The sequence below is a fragment of the Carcharhinus amblyrhynchos genome, chromosome 10 (assembly GCF_965287045.1).
Source record: "Carcharhinus amblyrhynchos chromosome 10, sCarAmb.v2.hapA, whole genome shotgun sequence".
In the NCBI taxonomy this organism is placed as follows: domain Eukaryota; kingdom Metazoa; phylum Chordata; class Chondrichthyes; order Carcharhiniformes; family Carcharhinidae; genus Carcharhinus; species Carcharhinus amblyrhynchos.
Genome location: NC_137333.1, coordinates 1039973 through 1066337, shown reverse-complemented (window position 1 = coordinate 1066337; position 26365 = coordinate 1039973). Strand labels below are relative to the sequence as shown.

The 26365-nt window shown below is 45.5% G+C and overlaps 1 protein-coding gene across 1 annotated transcript in view; it reads left to right on the top strand.

Annotated features, from left to right (window-relative positions):
• The window catches only part of LOC145349331 (B- and T-lymphocyte attenuator-like), a 41051-nt gene extending 21263 nt beyond the window's left edge, over positions 1–19788 (top strand). Inside the window, exons 2-6 of the mRNA XM_080197831.1 lie at positions 9973–10302; positions 12931–12966; positions 14931–15074; positions 15181–15233; positions 19020–19788. Coding sequence (XP_080053957.1) covers positions 9973–10302; positions 12931–12966; positions 14931–15074; positions 15181–15233; positions 19020–19271 — 815 coding nt within the window. The 3' untranslated portion in view covers positions 19272–19788. The remainder of the gene's footprint in view (positions 1–9972; positions 10303–12930; positions 12967–14930; positions 15075–15180; positions 15234–19019) is intronic.
• The last annotated feature ends 6577 nt before the right edge of the window (positions 19789–26365 follow it).

Sequence of the window (26365 nt, the reverse complement as noted above, 5' to 3'; positions counted from 1 at the left end):
TAGTTTTTAATGTGTGCAAGTGTACCACACTGCAAGCCCGACTAGCCATCTTAAATCTGTTATCAGTATAATTATTAGCACACTCCGGAATGGTCAGTAAATGTTGTCCGATCGTCGAATCTTATGTTGGACACTTTTGTTTTGAGTTTTGCAAGAGCGAGTTGGTTGAGTACAGGTCTGTCCCTTGTTTGTAACAAAGCGTGGAAGGGACATGCTGTTTGATATGATCTATCAGTATTTGGGAAGTATGGTCTATATACCTGGCATCAGACTGATAATCACATACTACATTATTGATAATTGTGTAACCAGAACCTCTTTTTGGCTTGGTAGCAGCATCCTGTTAGGAGTGAATACCACTTGGTATTGTTACTGGAACAGTGTGAAACAGCTAGCTTCACCTGTGGCTCAATATCTTCAGACACCCTACCCTTCCAGGGTAATCTGAGGTAGACTAGGTGTATTTTTTTTAACTCTTTCATGGAATGTGGATGTTGGAGCATTTATTTCCCATCCCTAATTATCCTTGAGCTGAGTGCTAGCTTGGCCATTTCAGAGGTGAGATTCAACCACATTGCTGTGTCTCTGGAGTCACATATAGGCCAAACCAGGTAAGGACGGCAGATTTCCTTCACTAAAGGACATTAGCGAAGCAGATGGGTTTTTCCGACAACCGACAATGGTTTCGTGGTCATCAGTAGACTTTTAATTCCAGATTGTTATTGCATTCAAATTTCACCATCTGCCACAGTGGGATTCAAACTCAGGTCCCCCGAACATTACTCTGGGTCTCTAGATTACTAATCCAGTGATAATACTATCACAGCACTGCCTAAAGTGACAGCCTTAGGACCATGCTTGAGTTTGTGTGATAAATAGTCAGCAATGATCTGACCAGGGGAGTCATTATTCTGGAGATAGTTTAGATGTTCTCTACTGCAGCATCAGCTCACACAGTGAGCAGACGGCACGGGCTCTGTCAGCTTACTGAAAAGGCCAATCTCACAGCGTGTGGAACTGTAAGAATCCCAATGCTGAGACTGACCAGTGCAGCGAGGCTCACGGTCGACAGGGGTAGAGAACCCACCGGCAGATTTCTCAACCAGCACACCGAGGAAAGAGAGCTCATTTGTCTGCTCTATTTCAAAAGATGAATCAGAGCAGAGGATGGAGCAGATTAAGGTGCGTGTGAAATGCAGCAAATGGATTATCTACAGAACAGAAATACGCCAGGGGTCGGACGCTGGGTGGATTTCAGCCAAGGCACGTTTCTCATAGAAACCAACAAAGGTGTTTGCGAGAGCGGGGCATTGGGAGGATCCCATGGCAACACCATTGATTTGGGTGTACACGGTGTTGGTAAAACTGAACTCAAAGTGTGCGAGTTGCTGAGTCCATAGTTCCAATGATATAGATTCACACAATGGTGGAGGGTCCAGATCACCACGATACAGTGACACGGTGCAAATGCCGATGGCTTCCTTGAGCGGTACATTGGCTATAAGTTTAGCAATGTTGAATAAGCACATGGACACAGCATCATAATTGACATTCAAGTCCTATAGGGTCTTTGCAAATGTGAAGGAATCCTTCACCGTGTGTGTTCTTAACTGATTGTAGCAACTCACTCAACTCATATTGTGCAGAATCAGTTATGATTACAGAGTCTACTTGCCAACCAATCAGCACTCTCTCGCTTCATAGAAACATAGAAAAACTACAACACAATGCAGGCCCTTCCACCCACAAAGTTGTGCCGAACATGTCCCTACCTCAGATATTACTAGGCTCACCTATAACCCTCTATCTTACTAAGTTCCACGTACTTATCTAAAAGTCTCTGGAAAGACCCTATTGAATCCGCCTCCTCCACTATTGCTGGCAGCCCATTCCACATACCCACCACTCTGAGTGAAAAACTTACCCCTGACATCTCCTCTGTACCTACTCCCCAGCACCTCAAACCTGTGTCCTTTTGTGGCAACCATTTCAGCCCTGGGAAAAAGCCTCTGACTGTCCACTCGATCAATACCTCTCAACACCTTATACACCTCTATCAGGTCACCCCTCATCCTTCGTCTCTCAATTTCATGAAGTATAAATTGTTGTCCCCTTTACCTTGTGAATTGTCCTGATGAGTGCAACATGAAAAGTTTTAACAATGTGTGTCTTTTTCAGCAGTACTCAAAATAATATGTATTCATTCAGAGAATGGACACCAGCTCTGATAGCAAAGATTAAAAACACCCAAAGTAATCTTGCCAGCTCTTCAGCTTTAACCAGGCTTGCCACAAGTTGAAGATTAATCTCCAGAATGCTGCTCTGGGCAAAAACTGGGGGGAAATATCAGAGACATGTGGGAAAAAAAAGTTTTCTTTTCTATTATGACCATTTTTGTTTATTCTTTGTAAAATATTGAAGATGAGAAGGTTTGCTCTGGGTAACTGGATGATTTTTGATAGCAAGTTTCAAGTTGGCGTGGCCACCACAAGAATGGAAGTGTTGGCCGGGCATCGGTAGAGCATTGGGCAGAGTGTGTCAGGAGGAAATCATCTGATGAAAACTCCAGAAACACATGTGACCCTCGAGGGTGACATCAAACCTAAATATATCCAATCTCTCAAAATAGAGAAGTCTGTACATTTCAACTCTTGACTTGTGTGGATCATTTTCTCTATTCCCCATTGGAAGAGGAACTGTTGTTGTTATCGTTATCGATGAGGACCTCGACACTGTTAGTCATTGTGAGGCTGGTTGTGGTGTGTCCGAAGGTGACTGATCAGGGCCAATTCGGGCACGGAATGTCCTGGCACATATGGGACAGACTTGCGTAGACGCTGTAGTTGTTGCGCTGGTGGCTCTGGACTTGTGCAGCTCGCGCTTGAGTTGTGCTTCAGCTACACCTTGCTTTGTGAGCTTGGCAGCCTTTGTGGAGGAGCTGCAAGGTGTGTCTAACCACAGACAAAGAGTTGGTGGATCTGATCCAATAGTAAGTTCAGTAAGGAATTGTAATAACTGGAGGCAATGCAATCTGGCTCAGCAACAAAGAGTTTATTAACCAATATAAATATATATACAGGATGAAGGTCTGACAAACACTCGTACGGATCCACTCTCTTCACCTCCGTGACTCCAGCTGGAGATGCTTTCCATCCCAGAATCAGGAGCGCCCTCACTCCTGATTGGCCCCGCTTCTCACACAGCCACTCCATTGGGTCTGGCCTGATCGCATGGCCCGCAAAGGATTGTCCCTTCAAAGGGGCCTCGTTACCATGGAAACAATGTGAGAATTGCTCTCTGTAATTGGAGAGGGAGGCTGGTTATGAGACAGTGGTGTTGCAGGATGTTGCTACCAATCTCTTGGTAGCGCCCCCCCCCCGCCCCCCCACCGGTGACAGAGGCTTAGGGCAGGATTTTCCCAGCCAGGCTTGCCCCAAGTCCAGAAAATCCTGCCCGAGTTCAGCGCACCTTTTGCATATTCTGTGTCCAGCCCACTACGATTCCCATGGCGGACAGGATGGGAAAATTCTGCCCGTAATCTCATTTACAAACTCCTCTACAAATGCCCTCAAGTTAGACTGCTCCAGTCATCAAAGGATGGTGTGCGTGCAGCCCATAACTCGATGAGGACGTAGAGATCAATGAGCCAGTATTTATAGTACGTTATCCCTGGCAACTACCCACTCAGGTACTGATCATGGTTTTAACGTGCTGTGAAAATGCAAGGGCACCTTGACAGAAGACTAGAAAAGAAGGATTTTTATTTATATCCACCATCCGCTGCTTCAGTTTATAGTTGCTGTTTGCGAGATCTCGATTCAGATTCAGGCATTCGTTCCGCATTGTCAAAGTGACACAATATCTTCATTGGTTGAAAGTACTCCAGGACATTCAGGAAAGGACATTTAGAAATTCAAAACTGGTCACCATTCTCTCTCTCTCTCCGCTCCTAGGAAGGAAAATCAGCTTAACTCATCAATTTGAAGGATACTTTCCCAGTTTGGGCGTTCCCTCTCCAGTAACCATCTGGTTGCTTGGTTACATTCCCTGAAACACCCATATCTCTTTTCACTTTATTTCTCTTTTGTTTTCTCTTTATTTGAGTTAAATAATCAACAAAACTATTTCAGTGGAAGTCATTGAGCAATGGGAAGGAGGGAGATGATGGCTTTGTGGTATTATCGCTAGACTATTAACCCAGAAATTTAGCTAATGTTCTGGGGACCCGGGTTCGAATCCCGCCACAGCTGACGGTGGAATTTGAATTCAATAAAAAATATCTGGAATTAAGAATCTACTGATGACCATGAAACCATTGTCGATTGTCAGAAAAACCCATCTAGTTCACTAATGTCCTTTTAGGGAAATCTGCCGTCCTTACCCGGTCTGGCCTACATGTGATTCAAGGGCAACATCAATGTGGGTGACTCTCAACTACCCTCTAATCAATGGGCAATAAATGCTGGCCAGCCAGCAACACCCGTGTCCCACAAATGAATAATAAATAAAAGGGAATATCACCAACACTGTTTTGTAAGTCAGAAGCTGAACTTTCTTTTTTTAAAAGAAGCTTTTGTCTGTGAAAGTCCCTCGAGAGTCTTGATCAGTGTCCAGTTCGGTGAAGGCACGTTACACCTTTATGTTCAAAAGATACTGTGGGGAGCTTTTAGTCACCTGGACATTTCTGGCAATGTACAGGATAGGAGAATCTTCAGGTTGTTCGCTGGTGAGATACAAAAGTGAATAAGGATTAAACACCCAATACACAATGGTAACATTAGAAACAGGAGGAGGTCCCTCAGCCCATCATGCCTGTTCTGCCATTTAATTACAATGCGGCGGATCTGTATTTTAACTCCATCTACCTGCTTTAATTCACTCACCCAATTAAGATCAATCCATCTCAGTACTGACATTGTCAGTTGACCTCCATCCTCAGCAGTTTTTTTGGAGACGGAGAGTTCCATTTCCCCTTTTGTGTGAGGAGGTTTTCCCCGGCATCACCTCTTGACTCCAATTTCATGGTTACACCCTCTTGTCCAGCGACTGGTGATTATAACACTGAATCTTCTGACTAATAGTTGGGTGTGCCTGAGACACAGAGAGTGAGCCACGGCTGACATCTTGATTGGAAAAAAACCTCTCGCTGTCCTAATATATTTCCTGATTCTGAACGATGAGTCTCGCTGTAATGTCACCACAATCTCTGATTGAACTCCTACTTTCTCAATCCACATCACCTTCTGATGTGTTTATGTTGTCAGCCCAAGTGTGGCATCTGGTAATGGGACAGAAATAGTGCAATTTGGGGCGTTGGCAACAACAATTTGCATTTATATAGCACCTTTTACTTTAGCAAAGGCCAGAGAACGCGCCACAAGAGTTATTATCAAACGAAACTTGGTACTGAGCCACAGAAGGAGACAGGTGCCTAAAACCTTGATCAAAGAAGTCGATTGTTAGGAGTGTCCTAAAGGAGGAGAGCGTTGAGGGGTTTTAAAGTTGAAATTTCAGAATTTAAGGTCCAGGCAACTGAAGCACATCCATCATTGGTGGCGATTAAAATTGAGGTTTGGAAGGGAGCTATGCCTCTCCGTCTCACACTCGGGGCTTCTGGCAAACACAAGGTGAACCCCCACACTCTCCATTTTGTGCTTGTTTTATGACCTTTTTTGCTTTGGTAAATCCATTTTCTTTTGCCTGAATGCATCCAAAAGATAAAAGGCAGAGAGTTTACCAAGACCGTGAAAAGCTTGCAGAACAATGACAGAGCTACAGTTGTAACGAGGGTGGGAGTTTATGGGCTGCAGAATGGAAACAGTAAATGGGAGGGAGAGAAAGCGGAGAACTGAGGCGGTGAAACCTCTGTTGGGAGGACATTGTTTCGGAGTGGTTTCATAGCATCACCTTCCCACATCCTGTTCAAATTCAGTAACAAAAAAGACAACTTTAAAGGGCACAATTTTCTACTTGTACATTTGGAAAATGCATCTCACAGGTCGTGCACTCAGTTTGAAGCTTGGAAGACAAAACAAGAAGAAAACAATTTCTCATGTGATTATTTCCCGGATCTGTTCTGCAAAGAAAAGGAACCATATTTGTTTTAAAATTGCACAACTTCAGTTTAGACATTGTGTAAAGTTGATTTATTAGTGTCACAAGTAAGGCTTACATTAACATTGCAATGAAATTACTGTGAAAATCCCCGAGTCACCACACTCCAGTGCCTGTTCGGGTACACTGAGGGAGAATTTAGCATGGCCAATGCACCCTAACCAGCACGTCTTTTGGAGAGTGGGAGGAAACCGGAGCACCCAGAGGAAAACCCACACAAACACAGGGAGAATGTGCAAACTCTACACACTCAGCAGCCCAAGCTGGGAATCGAACCCAGGTCCGTGGTGCTGTGAGGCAGCAGTGCTAACCACTGTGCCACTAGGGCCAATTTATCATGGCCAATCACCTAACCTGCACATCTTTGGGCTATGGGAGGAAACTGGAGCACCCGGGGAAACCCACACAGACACAGGGAGAACATGCAGACTCCGCACAGGCAGTGACCCAAGCCGAGAATCGAACCTAGGTCCCTGGCTCTGTGAGGCAGCAGTGCTAACCACTGTGCCACTGTGCTGCCCTGTACAGTGCAGAGTCCAGGAACAAGCGAGGGGCAGACCACGGAAAAGTCCGGTAACCTCGGGCAGGATTTTATAGCTTTATGATGAGCGAGGCTGTAAAATCCCAACCAGAAACTTTTGAATCCAAACTCTGCATTCAGCATTACGGGTATAGGATCTCACAGCACAGGAGTCCATTCAGCCCATTGTGCTGGGACTATCTCTTTGAAAGTGCTCTCCAATTAGTGCCGTTCGCCTGCACTTTCCTCACAGCCTTGCAAAGTGTTCCTCCTTCTAGTATTTCTCCATCACACTTCTGAAAACTATAAACACTTCAGTCAGATTAACCAAACACTAATTCTTAGCACACACAGCGGCAGCGAATCAGAACGCAGGAGGAAAGACCATATAGGACAAAAAACAAAGAAAATTCCAGCACAGGAACAGGCCCTTCGGCCCCTCCAATCCTGCACTGACCGTGCTGCCCGACCTGAGCTAAAACTCCCTACCCTTCCGGGAACCGTATCCCTCTATTCCCATCCTATTCACGTACTTGTCCGGATGCCCCTTTTAAAGCTCGCTATCTTATCAGCTTCCACCACCTCCCCCGGCAGCGAGTTCCAGGCACCCACCACCGTCTGTGTAAAAAAAAAACTTGCCTCGTACATCGTCTTTAAACCTTGACCCTCGCATCTTTAAAATTATGCCCCCCGAGTAATTGATTCTTCCACCGTGGGGAAAAGCTTCTAATTATCCACTCTGTCCATGCCTCTCGTAATCTTCTATCAGGTCTCCCTTCAACCTTCGTTGTTCCAGTGAGAACAAACCAAGTTTCTCCAACCTCGCCTCATAACTAATGCCCTCCATATTGCCCATCCACAGCACTGACCCCCCCTCCCCTCCCCCTCACCCACAGCACTGACCACCCCCCATCCACAGCACTGACCCCCCCTCCCCTCCCCCCCCATCCACAGCACTGACCCCCCCTCCCCTCCCCCCCCATCCACAGCACTGACCCCCCTCCCCCTCACCCACAGCACTGACCCCCCCCTCCCCTCCCCCCCACCCACAGCATTGATCCACCCCCCCCCATCCACAGCACTGACCCCCCCCTCCCCTCCCCCTCACCCACAGCACTGACCCCCCTCCCCCTCACCCACAGCACTGACCCCCCTCCCCTCCCCTCCCCCTCACCCACAGCACTGTCCATCTTTGGTAACCTAAACTCTTTGAGCGGTTTTCATCATTTTATATCGGCCAATCCCATCTTTAGTTTATCTGCTTGATGAGACCACTGATCAACAAGAAGAGATCTGACCACCTCGGGACAATAGAGGCAGCAGGAGGCCACTCGGCCCCTCGAGCCTGTTCTCCCACTTAACCAGGTCATGGTTCATCCATACGTTGACAACTGAAACAAGCCTTCGCTCTGTAAACTTAAGAGCAAAAATATTTGAACCTTGTCTAAAACATAGATAGAGATGAAGCCCAGTTCCAATGTCTCCAGCAAGAAGAATAAAATACACAAATTATTGAATGTGTAAAATATAGCAGGCTTTTACTCAGCGGAGAGCGGGAGACATGAAATTATTGAGAAGAAAAGTTGGTCATTGTAAGTGCTTTGCAATAAGGGAAAGAGATTTGTTTGCGGTGGATTTCTGTGCAGATGTTGCTAACCACAAAAAAACCAATGATGCAGACTTTAATTCTGTAAGGTTTTAGAGAGGCTTCAGAGGAGATTAACCCAGAATGGTGCCAGGAATGGGGGTCTTCAGTTAATATTGGGAGGCTGGAGAATCTGGCATACAATCCCCACAGTGCAATCCCCATCGAGCCTGCACTGACAACAATCCCATCCAGGTCCTATCCCCATGTATTTACCCTGCTAATGCCCTAAGAGGCAAGTGACACCAAGAGGCAATTTACCATGTCCAATCCACCCTAACCAGCACGTCCTTCAGAGTGTGGGAGGAAACCGGAGCACCCGGAGGAAACCCACGCAGACACAGGGAGAGTGTGCAGACTCCACACAGACAGTGACCCGAGGCCGGAACTGAACCCCGGGTCCCTGGCGCTGTGAGGCAGCAGTGCTAACCACTGTGCCACATTTAGAGCAGAGAAGGTTAAGGGAAGATTTATTGGAGGTGTGTGAAGTCATTAAAAGATTATGAGAAACTTGCCAAGTAGCCAGAGGGTCAATAATCAGATGAACAGAGATTTAATATAAATGTCGAGACGGCCAGAGGGGGTGATAAGGAGGATTGGATCTGTGAATGTGCACCATAATGAACAGATTCCACAGTAACATCCAAACTGAGATTTAAAATAGAAGCAGAACTACAGGATTGTGAGGAAGGAGTGGGAGAACTTGTTCTAAGAGCCAACACAGGAACAATGGGCCGAATAACCACCTTCTGTAATCTGTGAGTCTCTGCAATACTAGGAAGCAGGGTCAAAAGCTGTGATCACAGCACTGAGGGCAAACATGCTTTCTGTGTTCCAACACTTCCCTTTCAAACTACTTAGCAAAGATACTGTCCAGTATCCAATCACAGGGCATCGCCCAGTATCCAATCCCAGTGAGTGAAGAGAGGGTTAAGCACAGGTTAAAGAGATGTGTATTGTCTCCAGACAGGACAGTTAGTGAGATTTTGCAAGCCCAGGCAAGTCATGGGGGTTACAGATAGTGCGACATGAACCCAAGATCCCGGTTGGGGCCGTCCTCATGTGTGTGGAACTTGGCTATCAGTCTCTGCTCAGCGACTCTGCACTGTTGTGTGTCGTGAAGGCGCCTTGGACAACGTTTACCCGAAGATCAGAGGCCGAATGCCTGTGACCGCTGAAGTGTTCCCCAACAGGAAGAGAGTACTCCTGCCTAGTGATTGTCACGTGGTGTACATTCATCCGTTATCATAGCATAGACGCTCCACTCGTACTGTCTGTAGCCATAAAGACTTGGTACCTGTAAAGACTCTATTCCAACATTCTTCACATTCCAATCTGTAATTATCTTGCAATTATGTCTTAGTCTATATATGCTGTGAACTAACCTCCACTCACCTGATGAAGGAGCAGTGCTCCAAAAGCTCATGATTCCAAATAAACCTGTTGGAATTTAACCTGGTGTAATAAGACCCCTTACTCTATTGTCGGTGTTATTTCCCCAGCAATGGGGTAGTTAGTGAGGGGCTGGAAGATAAAGATGTTCTCTGCAGCTGCCATCAATATCAGGGAACTGAGCCCAATGCTCCTGGTTTTTAATGAGTAAATTTTTCCTACATTCCATACTGGAAACAGCAGCAAAACGGTTAATAAATCCAGATAACATTCAAAATTCATCTGATTGTTTCTTTCACAGGCAGTTCTTCCTGTCCATTGATGGTGGGATATCCCAGAGCGGTGCTAAATTATTCGATTGGTGACAGTCTGACGTTGAATTGCACGATACTATATTGTGGACCAGAACAACCTGAGATTACCTGGTGTAAACGCCATTCAAACAGCTGTGAGTCACTACAGGAGGCAAAGAAAATCAAAATCACTCCTACTGGCAATAGCACAGAACAAAGAACTCTTCTAGTTTACACAATTTCTTCTATTAACCTGACGGACAGTGGCGTCTACCAATGTCAGGCCAATCAAGGGAGTGTAAGAGCAATGGGACACACCATCGTTCTGAATGTGTTCGGTAAGAAAAGAAATTTAATTTCATGACCTGTTCCTTGATTGTTACCAGGGAATCTCTGTGACTGAAATGAACTGTTGGAAATGTTGTCGTCCCATTTGATACTGAGCAGAGGTCCTCTCCTCTATCATTTCCATCGAAATCATCTATACCCTACAGTACAGAAAGAGGCCATTCAGCCCATCGAGTCTGCACTGACCACAATCCCATCCAGGCGCTATCCCCACATTGCGACATATTTACCCGCTAATCCACACATCTCAGAACACTAAGGGGCAATTTAGAATGGCCAATTAACCTAACCCACACATCTTTAACTGTGGGAGGAAACTGGAGCAGCTGGAGGAAACCCACGCAGACACGAGGAGAATGTGCAAACTCCACACAGATCCATAAGATCACCTGCAAAATATCCCCTATCTGTGCAAAGTATATCCTATCTCCGCTTAACAGCCCCTACTCCCACGTAACATCCTCTACCTCTTCATAGCTTCCTCAATCTCTACTCCTGCCTTAACTCATCTGCCTCTGAAACCCTCCTCTGTGCCTTTATTACCTCCAGGCTTGAATACTTCCAATGCACTCTTGGCTTATCTGACACAGTGGTTAGCACTGCTGCCTCACTGCGCCAGGGACCTGGGTTTGATTCCTGGCTTGGATCACTATCTGTGTGGAGTCAGCATGTTCTCCCCATGTCTGCATGGGTTTTCTCCGGGTGCTCCGGTTTCCTCCCACACTCCAGAAACATGCTGGTTAGATGCATGGCCATGTTAAATTCTCCCTCAGTGTAACCAAAGAAGTGCCAGAGTGTGGCAACTGGGAGATTTTCACAGTAACTTTATTGCAGTGTTAATGCAACCTATTTATGACACTAATAATTAAACTTTAAAACTTCACCTTTCAACCTGTGGACACCTTAAACTCTGCATCCTGTACCCTAGCTCACCCACCCTGTTCATCCATCAGCCTCGTCTCTCGTTGACCTACATTGATTCCCAGTCCAACAATGCCTTGATTTTAAAATTCTTTCATTCTTAATCCAACTGTCTCCATGTTCTCACTCCCCACCACAAACACCCCTTGCCCCTGCTTCCATCTCTATTGTCTCCCCCAGTCCTACAGTGATCCCAAATTTCCACATTCCTCCAAATCTGGATTCTTGCACACCCTCAATTTATATCAATCCGCTATTGGTGTTCCCTCTCTAACCCCCCCGCACCGCTCTACGTTCCTGCTCAGCCTTTGAGACGCTCCCTAGAAATGACCTCAGTTACAAAGCTTTCACCTGATGCATTCAGTGTCTCATTTACATTCCTCTCAGGATGTTTGTGTGGAAAAGGCGATATATCAATGCAAGTTATTGTAGCTATTGAGTGTGCCATCTTTTGATGTAACTATTAGCTAATGTTCTCAAATTCAATCTGAACATTATAGAATTTGCCAGAATGAAAGGAGTTGTAGATAATTACTCCAAACTCAGAAGCTTCTTTAAGATCGTTTGTTTCTCCTTCAGCTTTTGCAGTGACTTTATTCTCTTCAGCCTGTCTTTGTGCAAAGAAATATCCCCAAAACAATAATCTGATAATCAAATATCGATTTATGATGAGGTTGGCTGACAGATGAAAATTGGACAGGACTGAACTCACCTAATTTTCTTACAAAAAATATCCATAGGATCCTTTACACCCAATCTGACAGTGCGGCGCTCCCTCAGCACCGACCCCCTGACAGTGCGGCGCTCCCTCAGCACCGACCCCCTGACAGTGCGGCGCTCCCTCAGCACCGACCCCCTGACAGTGCGGCGCTCCCTCCATCCAATCCCTTTATTGTTACATCAGAATGGAATCTCCATATGACACTGAGCTGGGTGATATCATAATGAGTGTTACTCACAAGATAACCAGATGCATCTACAACAATGTTAAAGCAACTATGTGCACAGGTCCAGATTAATTCAGATTCTTGACCATCCAGATTTTTCATCAGCGGATCTCAAATTTGGACCTTGCCTGGCAATGTGAATATTCCAAGTCCATATCCATGTTCTTTAGTTCAGGAATATCTTCTGGTGCAGAGGTGAGATCCTGATTTTCAATCAGGATATGGGCCTTTCAGCAAGGCCAGCGTTTATTGCCCATCCCTAATTGCCCCTTGAGAAGGTGGTGATGAGCTGCCTTCTTGAGCCGCTGCAGTGGTGTACAGTGCTGTTAGGGAGGGAGTTTCAGGATTTTGATCCAATGATATTGAAGAAATGGCTGCTATATTTCCAAGTCAGGATGGTGAGTTGCTTGGAGGGGAATCTCTGGGTGGTGGTGTTCCCAGGTATCTGCTGCCTTTGTCCTTCTACGTGGTAGAGGTCACGGGTTTGAAAGATGCTGTCGGAGGAACATTGGTGAGCTGCTGCAGTGCATCTTGTAGATAGGGATAGTGGTGGAGGGAATGGATGTTTAAAGGTGTGGATGAGATACTAACGGTACCTCAGAATCTTCCTTTCCTATTTATTTACATCTTTACACCCTTAATTCCTGTTTTACTTCTAATTAACTCCAGATGGAGCTGGGAGATAAAATGTCACACTTTACATCTTCCCCATTTGATCTTTTTTGAATCTATGTTTATTTGTCTCTCTAGAATCGATAAAACACATTGATGGGAACAATTTCACTGGTGAGTCCATAGCTGCTTTTTTTTTTAGCTCCAGCTTGGGACAGTTCCAACTTGTCTTTTCTCGAGGTGACACCCTCCCAGTGAGTTTACAATAAAAACAAATGAATTGTTTACTCGTTAGCAACACCTTCTCGTTGTCCATTGCTTCAGGATCCTCACCGGGGTGAAACTCAGTTGATTTACAATGAGTCTCATTTCAATCAGTGGCCTCACCAACACGAGACACAGCCCCTGTTGTTATTGGCTGGCTGCTCTGTTGCTGAGCAACTGGACAATAATCTGCAGAAATGGCTGAATTCCTCCCCAATGCCGAGGGAGCCGGGATTCAGGAGGATGGAAGTCTTGCTGCAGTTTATATGGAGTTTGATATGATCTCCTCTGGAGTAACTGTTTCCATTCTGACCTCCTCACTCCAAGGGTATATTCATTAATCTTGGAGGATGTGCTGATGGATCACTGATCAGGAACACCAAAACCTTCAGCTCCAATTAATTAATTCCAGTTCCTGATGCACAAAGTCTCACATCAAGGCTGATCCATCGTACAGCATTCCCCATCATTTATTCTTACATCCTTATATTCTTTGGATAGTTTAATGGTACGGTGGTTAGCACTGCTGCCTCACAGCACCAGGGACCCGGGTTTGATTCCCGGCTTGGGCCACTGTCTGCGTGGAGTCTGCATGTTCTCCCCATGTCTACGTGGGTTTCCTCTGGATGATTGCTTTCCTCCCACACTCTAAACATGTGCAGGTTGGGTTGATGGGCCATGCTAAATTGCCCCTTAGTGTCGGGGAGGGGGGGTGTTAGCAGGGTAAATGTGTGGGTTTGTGTGAATAGGGCCTGGGGGGGTCAGTGCAGTCTCAATCTGCCAAATGACCGCCTTCTGCACTGTAGGGATTGTATGATACATCACTTCTCTCCAGCCCTGACTTCTCTCCTGCATTTTCTTCATTTCTCTCGCTGTTATTAGTGATGTACACTGTGGGTAACATTGGGTGGGCAGGAATCAACCCCAGCTCCGCTGTTTCGAGGGACAGCAGAGCAGTGCTCCCTGGCTTCTTGGCCAATATTCTACCCTCAACCACAACCAAAAAACCCAATGATCCAGTCATTATCACATTGCTGTTGGTGGGATCTTGCTGTGCATATACTGACTGCAGCATTACCAAGATCACAACAGTAATTTCATTTTAAAGCCAGTTCATTGGCTGCAAAGCACTTTGAAATGTTTTGATGTTGTGGAAGGGGAGGGGATGGCCTGGTGGTATTATCGCTCGACTATTAATACAGCTAATACTCTGGGAACTCGGGTTCGAATCCCGCCACAGATTAAATTCAATTAACTAAAGCCTGGAATTAAGAATCTACTGATGACCATGAAACTATAGTCGATTATTGGGAAAAACCCATCTGGGTCATTAATATCCTTTAGGGAAGGAAATCTGCCATCCTTACCCGGTCTGGCCTACGTGTGCCTCCAGGGCCACAGCAATGTGGTTGACTCTCAACTGCCCTCCAAGGGTAACTAGGGATGGGCAATAAATGCTGGCCCAGCCAGCGATGTTCACATTGAGCAAATAAACAAACTAATGCAAGGCAATAGTTCCTGGTGGTGATGTTTTAAAATGGGGTGAAGAGGGGATGGGCTGAGGGACTGAGGTGAGGAGATTTGGGGAAAGGGAGGGGAGAAGGTTGGGTGGGGGGAGGGGAGGGACGGAGGGAGCTTGGGGAGAGAAAGGGGTGGCTGGAAGAGGGGTGCCGGGGGGAGGGGGAGGATGACGGGAGGGGTGTCTGGGGAGGGGCGAGGGCTGTGGGAGTGCTGGGGGGGGGGTTGAGGGGAGGGCACAGTGGGGTGGGGGGTGCTGTGGGAGTGCTGGGGTGGGGGGTTGTTGAGGGGAGGGCACTGTTTGCTCAAATTGTACACAGCTCATGAACAATAAACTCTGCGTTTTGTGTTTACAGAGACGAACTCAAACTCCACAATGAAGCACACAGCTGCTCTGGGTACCCCGCTTTGGATCTTTTACTGTATTGTTGTCGTGGGGATTTTGGGCACTGTTCTATTTCTTGTGCTAATCACATATTTCTGCATCAGAAACATGAATGGTGAGATTCCTGTCCAATAAACATCAGCACTATTTTTATTTCAGAATTTTATTTTCAAATACACTTCTGCCGTTGATGCATAATCACTTCATTCATCATTTTCTAGAATTTCGAGAGATGAGACAACGCAGTGATAGCTGTGGAAAGCTTGACTGCCATGTGAGTCTGGATTTTTTATTATTTTACTCATGTTAGAACTAATGTCCAGCTGAAAACCAAAGCAATGTTTCTCTCCCTCCTCCGCTGTGCCCCATACCCTTAATTATAGAAGAACACAACACTGGAAAAGGCCATTCGGCCCATAGTGCCTTGTCCAAAGATGTGCGGGTTAGGTTGATTGGCCATGTTAAGAAATTGCCCCTTAGTGTCCAGGGATGCGTAGGTTAGAGGGATTAGTGGGTATAATATGTAGGGATATGGGGGTAGGGCCTGGGTGGGATTGTGTTCGGTGCAGACTCGATGGGCCGAAGGGCCTCTTTCTGCACTGTAAGGTTCTATGATTCTATGATTGTCCTGGCTCTAAGAAGGAGCTATCCTAATAGTCCCACTATCTAGGTCTTTGCCCACAGCTCTACAACCCTCTGAGGTCTCTGCGTTCCTCCAGTCCTAGCCTCTAACTCACCCCAATTTTAATCACTCCAGTAATGGTGACCTTCAGCTGCCTGGGCCCTGAGTTTTGAAATTCCCTCCCTCGGCCTCTCCATCTCCTAACTCTCCTTCCTTTAAGATGCTGCTTAACAGCGATCTCGTTGTCCAAGATTTTGGTGATCTGCCCTAATATTTCCTTACATGCCTCAGTGTGAACGTATGTCTAAGAACACTCCTGTGGAAATATTTCACTCTGTAGGAGTTACTATATAAATGTGAATCAATGCTGGAACCCTCTAAATTTTCCTTTTCAAGTACTTATCTAATTCCCTTTTGAAACCTACTACTGAATCTGTTTCCATTGCACAGTGTAGTGGATCACCACAACTCACTGCATCAAAGGTTTCTCCTTACCTCTCTGGTAGCCGTTTCATGCCAATTTTCTTAAATCTGCACCCTCAGAATAGCAATTCTCCCCTCAGCCTTCTCTGCTCTAAAGAGAAAAATCCCTGCCTCTCAGGTCATTGGACATTAACTGAAGACCATCATCCCCGGTACCACACCGGCTTGATCTCCTCCATACCCTCCCCAAGTCTCTCACCCTCCCTATCTCTGCACCATAACTCTCTGAGATGCGGTATTCCTCCAAAATAGGTTGACAGGCTTCCTCTGGAATCGGGAAGGCCAAGAATGACCTGATTGAGGTCTTTAAATTAGGAATGATCTCTGAATGACAGATCTACAGGAGATGTCTCCACTTATGAATGACTCCAAAATTCAGGGTCATAAATGTAAGATAGTCACTCATAAATCCAATGGGGAATTCAGGAGAAATATCTTTACCCAGAAAGTGGGGAGAATGTGGAACTCACTCCCAGAGGGAGTGGGGAAAATGTGGGATTTGTTCCCACAGGGAGTAGAGAGAATGTGGGACTCGCTCCCACGGGGAGTGGGGAGAGTGTGGGACTCGCTCCCACGGGGAATGGGGAGAATGTGGGACTCGCTCCCACGGGGAGTGATCGAGTTGAATAGTATTGAGACATTTAAGGGGAAGCTGGATAAACGTACGAGGGGGAAAGGAATAGAAAGATATGCTGACAGTGTGAGATGAAGAGAGGGTGGCAGGGGGTTTGTGTGAAGCAGAAACATAATTGGTTTGAATTGTTAGTTTCTGTGTTGTAAATTGTATGTAAAAATAAGTAAAGAGAAAGTCTATCAACAACTAGTTTTGCTAGTTTTAATAGTTTTAAATTTAGTTTAATCCTTTTAAGTTGATCTTAAAATGACTCTTACATTTGAGGAACAATACATGTACCATTGATCTCCCAGTGAGGGATATTCTTGTTTAGGGTGATGGTGATCGAGAAGGTGTGAGACTGTTAAAGATTGAGAAGATTATGGAAGGATTTTTATCCTAAAACAGAGAGCACACAGGACTCTCTCAAACTAAAACCACATTCGTTATTGCTTAACTATCTTGTGAACAATTATATTTCAGACAAATAATAATTATAACATTTATTTCTAGTTCCGTCGCTCTAAGTCAGAGGCAGAAAATTGAGGGAGATCCAGCACAGTACATCTAACAGGTCACCTTTAGCCACTTAGATACTTACTTTAGTCTTACTTATAGGTTTAGTTGTTTTGGTACAACTTTTATTTCACCTGATTCACCCAGTGACTGTGGCAGACAGAATTGAGAATTTTAGGTCCATTTTTTTACTGGGTGAATGAAACTTACAGACTGACCTGATAGAGATCTTCCTGATTGCCAAGAGGTTGGATGGATAAATAATGATAGGCAATTTCTACGGCAAATGAAGGCACAAATTAATGATGATCACAAATAGAATTGATGGATGTTGCCCAAAAACGTCTTTATGCGCAGGGATCAGCACATAGAAATCTGAGTCACAGACCAGAATGAAACAGATTTCTACACATCAGTGAATGAGCACTGAGGGGGAGAGTGGGATTAGACTGGGTGGCATATTAAAGGGTGTGGGGAGTGAGGGGGGAGAGTGGGATTATACTGGGTGGGATATTAAAGGGTGTGGGGAGTGAGGGGGAGAGTGGGATCAGACTGGGTGGGATATTAAAGGGTGCAGGGAGTGAGGGGGGAGAGTGGGATTAGACTGGGTGGGATATTAAAGGGTGCGGGGGGTGAGGGGGAGAGTGGGATATTAAAGGGTGCGGGGAGTGAGGGGGGAGAGTGGGATCAGACTGGGTGGGATATTAAAGGGTGCGGGGGGTGAGGGGGAGGGTGGGATTAGGTTGGGTGGGATATTAAAGGGTGCGGGGAGAGTGGGATTAGACTGGGTGGGATATTAAAGGGTGCGAGGAGTGAGGGGGAGAGTGGGTTTAGACTGGGTGGGATATTAAAGGGTGCGGGGAGTGAGGGGGAGGGTGGGATTAGACTGGGTGGGATATTAAAGGTGTGGGAGTGAAGGGGAGAGTGGGGTTAGACTGGATGTCCCATAGTTCAGTGGGTTGGACCCATGCCTGTCTGTTGGGGTGTAGCTTCATGTTCCACGTCCGAGTCTCTGTCTCTGTGCCTTCACCCTCGCTCTCCATAACTCCCAGCCTCTCAATGCAGAATCAGTTCACAAAATACACACCTGGACCAGTCACAGATTCACACGAAAAGCAGCAGTTACACTGGTTGTGAAATAAATAAGTCTGGCTAATATCGGTAATAGGCACCACCATCAATAGATGGCACAGTCACCCGAGGTTTATAAGATTGTGCCCGAGGCCAATAGGGAATGCTGTTCTGTGACCCCCCCCCCCCCCCCGGCACCGATATGGGGGCAGCTGTGCCGGTAAAATCAGGGCCTTGATTTTCCACATTTGTTTAATAGGAATAAATAGAATAAAAGACTCTGCTTCCACTGCCTTTTGAGGGAGAGAGTTCCAGAGACTCTCAACCCTCGGAATGAAAAATAATTCTCTTAATCTCTGTTTTAAATGAGTGACCCCTTATTTTTAATCAGTGACCCCGAGTTCCAGATTCTCCCACAAGAGGAACCATCCCCTCCACATCCACCCCGTCAAATCCCCTCAGGATCTGAAAGGCTTGGATCGAGTTGCAACACAGAGATTGATTGAGAGCACCATCAGTGCTGCTGGGTTCTGGGCTAGGAAATTTAAACTTTATCCCAGGAAGGTGCTGTAACTGGAGTTCTGGAGCAGTGAGTAAAATTCAACAATACAGTTCCTTTCCCCAACATTGAAACTTCTGTTTGGTTTCCATGTTTATTTGTAAATCAATCTATTGTATATCAAAGCATAGCAATATTTAGTTATGTATATACGTCTGTCAGCATTAAATCTCATTGGTTTTTTTTCATTTTTAAGGCAATGACTCAAACTAACGGCAAATCTACAAACAATAAAAACGCAAATGAATGTTCTGAAGGCGCTAAAAATCTGAATTCATTAACTGTTAATAACTGTAACAATCCTGCAAATGATGGAATTGATTCCTGTCCTGCCAACGATACAATTATTTATGCTTCTCTGAACACGTCCAAGTTGAGTAGGAAGCCATCAATCACTGTCCCTGATGAAGAAGACACAGAATATGCTGCCATAAATATTCGAAATTAGGAGATACTTCCTTTATTCAAAGAAAGAGATGACGCCATTTGAGGAGGATGGCTTTTTCTTAACTATAGTTTTTAGATTTGAGCTGGATCTGAGACCCCTAACTATTCTCTTAGAACTAATTTGATCAGCGCTGTGACGTTGGAGATTTATAAGGAACGTCTCTCCACACCTTCCTATTAATGGGCCTGTTGTCAATGAGCAGATGAAGAGGGCAATTGTTGCTGAACTTTCACTTCTACCAATTCTAACACTGAGCCAGAAGGGGACATTTTCTTGACTACGTTGGTTTCAGATGCACTTGACACAAAGTGCAGGACAGTGCTTTCACAGAGCTAATGACTCTTCGTGTCAGAGGCTGTTTGTATATTTTACATTTTTTTTAACTAAATTAGACAATGAATATTCCTGGGACTTCTGAACATATGCTCCAATTTTTGTAAAATGTAAAATTTGTTACAAGAAGAATGATTTTCATTTGCCTGGACTAAAATTGGACTTCTTGCAGAATAATTATTTAACAAATGCATTTAAAACAAATATTTTAATGATTAATATTAAATGGATTGAATATAGAAAGTGTTCACGTCAGGTTGAATTGATTGAAGGAAATATTAAGCTGAGGTGCTGCCTCCTCTCTCAGATGTGAAAGCTCCCAACACCACTGTTACAGAACAGAGCGAGGGAGTTCTCCCCACTGTCCTGGGAAATTCTTATCTCTCCATCAATCTCTCTTTAAAAAAAAGATTAGTTGAGTGTTGTCATATTGCTGTTTGTGGGATCTTGCTGTGTGCACCATTTCCTATACCACACCAATGACTACAGTTCAAAGGTACATCATTGGCTGCAAAGTGTTTCAGGACATCGCGAAGATGTGACAGACACTTTTTAAATGAAAGTTCCTTTCCTTTAACTTCCCACCATCTCTCCACCAGCAAAAACAAGCATCATTATGGAAGATAAAATCTGATAAATTCCTCTCTGACACCAGCATCCCCCTCTTCCTGCAGCAACCCCCCCCCCCCCCAAACCCTTAGATGATCCAGCTGATTGAGTTGATTAGCTGTGTATTAGCTGGTGTTTTATCACCTTCAATAACATACAATCTTCTTCCTAATCAGAGCAAATCTTCATCGTTCTGATTCCAATCCATTAATCTGTGGTACATTGGGAAAGAATTTTTATGAGGATGATTTTTTTTGTGGGAGTTCTCCAAAATATCTGCTCTAAATTCCCAGGTGAGTAACAAGAGGTGCATTCCTTTAGTTAATTCTGCTGATGGAGGTTGCGGTGGTTCCTCAGTCTGTCTACGTTCCATCTGAGACACAACAAACCGAATTCCAATGTAAACTCAGTCTGTGCATCAGAGTTCACAAGAGTCACTCCTGCAGCAGTGACACGGAGAGGGAAGATTCTAGGTGTCATCAATGGAGGATGAAGATTTCCAGCATCCATTCAGCAGGAACTAAATGCATTGAGTGGCTTGATAGGCTTTTCCAGTGTCAATTACAATGCTTTGGATCTTGAGTCACATTGGTGAGGGGTGGCCGGGGGGGGTCAGGGGCAGGGCGGGGCGGAGCGTGGCAGCACCACGGTATTGACACTGGACTAGTAATCCAGGGTGATGATCTGGAAACTCAGGTTCAAATCCCACCACCGTAAAGAGGTGAATTTAAATTCAATAAAAAATGTTTATTAAAGATCTCCTGATGCCCATGAACCCATTGTCAATTGTTGTAAAAACCCATCTGTTCACTAATGTCCTTTAGGGAAGGAAATCTGCCATCCTTACCTGGTCTGGCCTACATGTGACCCCAGACCCACAGTGACATGGTTGACTCTGAAATGTATGAGTAATTCACCCTGTTCAAGGTAAATAAAGATGGACAACAAATATTAACCTTCCCAGTGATACCTGCATCCCATCAGTGAATTTTTGAAAAGACCAGGTAAAGGATATTAAAGAATAACAATTGATGATATTTTTATGGTCACCAATACTGGGAGTATTCATGTTCATTCCATGTGGTGGGATTTGAACCCATGTCCCCAGACTGCTGGGCTGTGCCTCTGGATTACTAACCAAGTACCATTACCATCACACCACCATCTTCCACTCAGGGTGGTGAAAGCAAATTCATAATAATTTTCAAAAGAGAATTGGATAAATACCTGGAAAGGAAAATATTCACAGAAAGCTGGGGAAAGGACAAGAGAGAACCCAACATCATGGGAACAAGGAGTAGGCCATTCAGCCCTTTGAGTCTGCTCCTCCATTCAGAACAATCATAGCTGAGGTGCAGACTCCACACAGACAGTGACCCAAAGCAGGAATTGAACCCAGATCCCTGGTGCTGTGAGGCATCAGTGCTAACCACTGTGCCACCTCAGCCTAAAACTTGACCTCTGATTCTAGAATGTTCAACAAGGGGAAATATCTGCTCTATGTCCATCCTGTCAATCTCCTTTAGTATCTCAGGTACCTCAATTAGATTTCTTCTCATTCATCTAGACTCCTTTCAAAGAGCCAGCTCAGATCAAAATGCGCCAAATGGCCACCTTCAATGCAGTACAAATAAGTGATAACTGGACAGTTCATTACAGAAGCCCACAATATTTCCATACGCTAAAATAAAACCTTAGAGGAAGCTGAGCAGGGTGTCACTCGAGGTTGGTGAGTTGTGATGGAGTTTCTTTGTCCCTATGTTGTAACATCAGCATCAGAGACACTGTGAAAGAGACATAAACACCACTACGTGTCACACCTGCCACCAATCTTTGCATCTTCAAACTTCACCATCCACCTTTGAGACAGACAGATATGTAGATAGATGCAGAGAAAGTATTCCCTCTGATGGTGTGTGTATGTGTTGTGGGGGTGGAGGGTGGAGGGGTGGGGGAGGCATAATCTTAAACTTACAGTCAGCTTGCATGAGCAAAATCATTGAGTTCTTCACTCAGAGAGATAGTGCAAAACCAGAATTCTCTGCCCATTAAAATGCTAAGGAAACAATTGGAGATTTCAACAGTAAGATTATTGGAGGCAAATATTGCGCCTTTGTTTACAAAGGGCTGCAGAGAAAAGCTTGGGACCTAAAGTCCAGTAAGCCTAACGTCTGTAGTGAGTATTCTGAGAGATTGGATCTACAGCCATTTAGAGAGGAAGGGACTGATGAGAGACAGTCAGCATGGCTTTGTGAGTGGAAAATCATGTCTCACAAACGTGATTGAGTTTTTTAAAGGGATAACCAAGAAGGTAGATGAGGGCAGTGCAGTTGACATTGTCTACATGGACTTTGGCAAGGTCTTTGACAAGGTACCGCATCATAGGTTGTTGCATAAAGTTAAATTCCACGGGATCCAGGGTGAGATATCTAAATGGATACAAAATTGCCTTGATGATAGAAGACAGTGGGTGGCTGTAGAGGGTTGCTTTTCAAACTGGAGACCTGTGACCAGCGGTGTGCCTTAGGGATTGGTGCTGGATCCAGTTATTTGTCATTTATATTAATGATTTGGATGAGAATTGAGGAAGCATGGTTAGTAAGTTTGCAGATGACACAAAGATTGGTGACATAGTGGACAGTGAAGAGGATTATCTAGGGTTGCAATGGAATCTTGGTCAAATGGGCCAGTGGGCTAATGAATGGCAGATGGGGTTTAATTTAGGTAAATACGAGGTGAAGCATTTTGGTACATCGAATGAGGGCAGGACCTTTTCAGTTAATGATATGGCGTTGGGGAAAATTATAAAACAAAGAAATCTAGGGGGACAGGTTCATAGTTCCTTGAAAGTGGACTCACAGGTGGACAGAGTGGTGAAGAAGGCATTCGACATGCTTGGTTTAATTGGTCAGAACATTGAATATAGGAGTTTGACATCTTGTTGAAGTTGTACAAGACATTGGTAAGGCCACACTTGGAATACTGTGTACAGTTCTGGTCACCCTATTGTAGAAAGGATATTATTAAACTAGAAAGAGTGCAGAAGAGATTTACTGGGATGCTACCAGGACTTGATGGTTTGAGTTATAAGGAGAGGCTGGATGGACTGGGACTTTTTTACCTGGAGTGTAGGAGGCTTAGTGGTAATCTTATAGAGGTCTATAAAATAGAGAGGGGCACAGATCAGGTAGATAGTCCATTTCTTTTCCCAAAGGTAGGGGAGTCTAAAATTAGAAGGCATAGATTTAAGGTGAGAGGGGAGAGGTACAAAAGAATCCAGAGGGGCAATGTTTTCACACAGAGTGGTGAGTGTCTGGAACAAGCTGCCAGAGGTAGTAGTGGAAGCGGGTACAATTTTGTCTTTTTAAAAGCATGTAGACAGTTACATGGGTAAAATGGGTATAGAGGGATACGGGTCAAATGCAGGCAACTGGGATTAGTTTAGTGATAAAAACTGGGCAGCATGGACAAGTTGGGCCGAAAGGGCCTGTTTCTATGCTGTAAACTTCTATGTCCAAAAAATTGCTGGGTTTTTGTCAATCAGGGAACCAAAATTAGAATTGAGTGCAGATCAGCCATAACCTGATTGGTTGATGGAACAGGCTCCTGGGGCTGTATAGTACCTTCCTGTTCCTATTGATGTCTGGCTGCCCAGATGTAACTCTATATCTCAGCTAAGGTTACAAACTGCACTGTGGAACTCAGTGGGCTGAATGTTCACAAATCAAATGTTCAACTGACTCACAAGGTTCTCCATGTAGGTCAAATCCCCAGCTGACAATGTGCATAGGATACCAGGTTTTATGAGGAAACCTCATTTACAATTGCTTCAGATAACTCCTTTAGTAACCGTGATTCCAATCACAAACCACAGATAATCTAGCCAATCACTTGAGCTTTCCATATGGGAACCAGCAACTAGAACATCGGTTGAGGTTTGTTTTCTTTGTGGGTGCATCACACTTTCACTTTTTGTCAAAAGAAAAAACTCCAAACAAGATCCGGCTCAAACTGGTAAACAGAGGCAGCTCAATGGAGAAAAATAAAGATGATAAATTAACAAGTCTCAAAGTCAGGGTTCAGCTCCCACGCTTGACTGACACTGTTAGTGCACTGCTGCAGCGTCGGAGGGTCAGTGCTGAGGGAGCGCCGCACCGTCAGAGGGTCAGTGCTGAGGGAGCGCCGCACCGTCGGAGGGTCAGTGCTGAGGGAGCGCCGCACTGTCGGATGGTCAGTGCCGAGGGAGTGCCGCACTGTTGGAGGTGCTGTTTTTTAGATGAGACGTTAAGCTGAGATCCTCATCTGCCCCCACAAATGGTCATAAAATTCCCTAGACATTCTTCCCAGGGGGAGCAGAGGAACTCTCCCCTCTACCCACATCACTGAAACAGATTCTCACTTTCTGCTTGTGGGATCTTGCTGCAGATATATTAGCTGCCCCATTTCCTACATCACAACACTGGCTACGCTGGGATGTTATTTGTTGTAAAATGTTTCGGGATACCAAGAGGCTGATAAAGGAGCTAAAAAAAGTACAGGTTCCTTCCTCTGTTCAAGTGGGAGTGGTCATTGACTTGGAGAATCCGAGGCTATTGGGCTTCCTGAGGGCGCCTGAGAGAAATATCCTTGTTGCTGGTCACACATCCTTGCAGCAAGGCTCAAAGCATTATCCCATTCTCTCTGCTCCAACAGGGGGGAGTCACTGGGTGTGAGACTCCTTACAACAGGCAGCGAGGAAAGCTAATGGCAAGCTGGCCTTCATAGCAAGAGGATTTGAGTACAGGAGTAAGGGTGTCTTGCTGCAGTTATACAGGGTCTTGGTGAGGCCACACCTTGAGCATTGTGTGCAGTCTTGGTCTCCTAGTCTGAGGAAGGATGTTCTCGCTATTGAGGGAGTCCAGCGAAGGTTCACCAGGCTGATTCCCGGAATGGCAGCACTGAGATATGAAGAGAGACTGGATCGACTGGACTTGTAGTCACTGGAATTTAGGAGAATGAGAGGGGATCTCACAGAAACGTATAAAATCCTGATGGGACTGGATAGGCTGGATGTGGGAAGAATGTTCCAGATGTTGGTGAAGTTCAGAACTAGGGGTCACAGTTTAAGAATAAGGGGTTGAGATGAGGACGAACTTCTTCACTCCGAGTTGGGAACCTGGGGAATTCTCTACCACCAGTTTGGGGCCAGTTTGTGGCTAAAGGGGCCAGGGGTATGGAGAGAAAGTGGGAGTGGGATACTGACAGGGCACAATCAGCCATGATCATATTGAATGGCGGTGCAGGATTGAAGGGCTGAATGGCCTCCTGCTGCACCTATTTTCTGTGTTTCTATGCTCCACAGAGCTTGGGGACATCATTCTGATCCAAATAATGGTACGCACTAACTGGATAAACTTGCTAAGCTCTCTGAGATGGCACGATAATTAGCACTGCTGCCTCACAGCGCCAGGATCCCAGGTTCACTTCCCGGCTCGGGTCACCGTCTGTGTGGAGTCTGCACATTCTCCCCATGTCTGTGTGGGTTTCCGCCAGGTGCTCCGGTTTCCTCTCACACTCCAAAGATGCGCAGGTTAGGTGGATTGACTGTGCTAAATTGACCCTAGTGTCAGGGGGATGAGTAGGGTAAATGTATGGGATTACAGGAATAGGGCCTGGGGTCGGATTGTTTTTGGCACAGACTCAATGGGCCAAATGGCCTCTTTCTGGACTGTAGGGATTCTCTCAGGGAAACCTCACAGGGTTTGGGGTTGGGTGGGATACATTCATCAAGCTGCTACAGAAGGGCAGGGGAAAACATCCAGCCAGGCCCCAGTGCCCTTCCAGCTGGTGTTCATGTCGCATGGTGACAGAGGGATTCCTGCCCAACCTCAGTGGGGCCACCAAGACCAGTCCAGCTGCAATCCAAATAATGACTGGCATTCGCATCGCTGTGTGTGCTTAAAACTGGACCAGCAGACGGGCACCACAACGGCTCGGTGACTATCACTGTTTGCTGTGCAGCTACATGGATTTGGGCCGGTGTCTGTGGGAGTTTGCACATTCTCCCTGTGCTTGCGTGGGTTTCCTCTGGGTGCTCCAGTTTCCTCCCACACCCCAAAGATGGGCTCTTAGGCAGATTGGTGTAACAAATTGATCCTAAATTATTCTCCCCT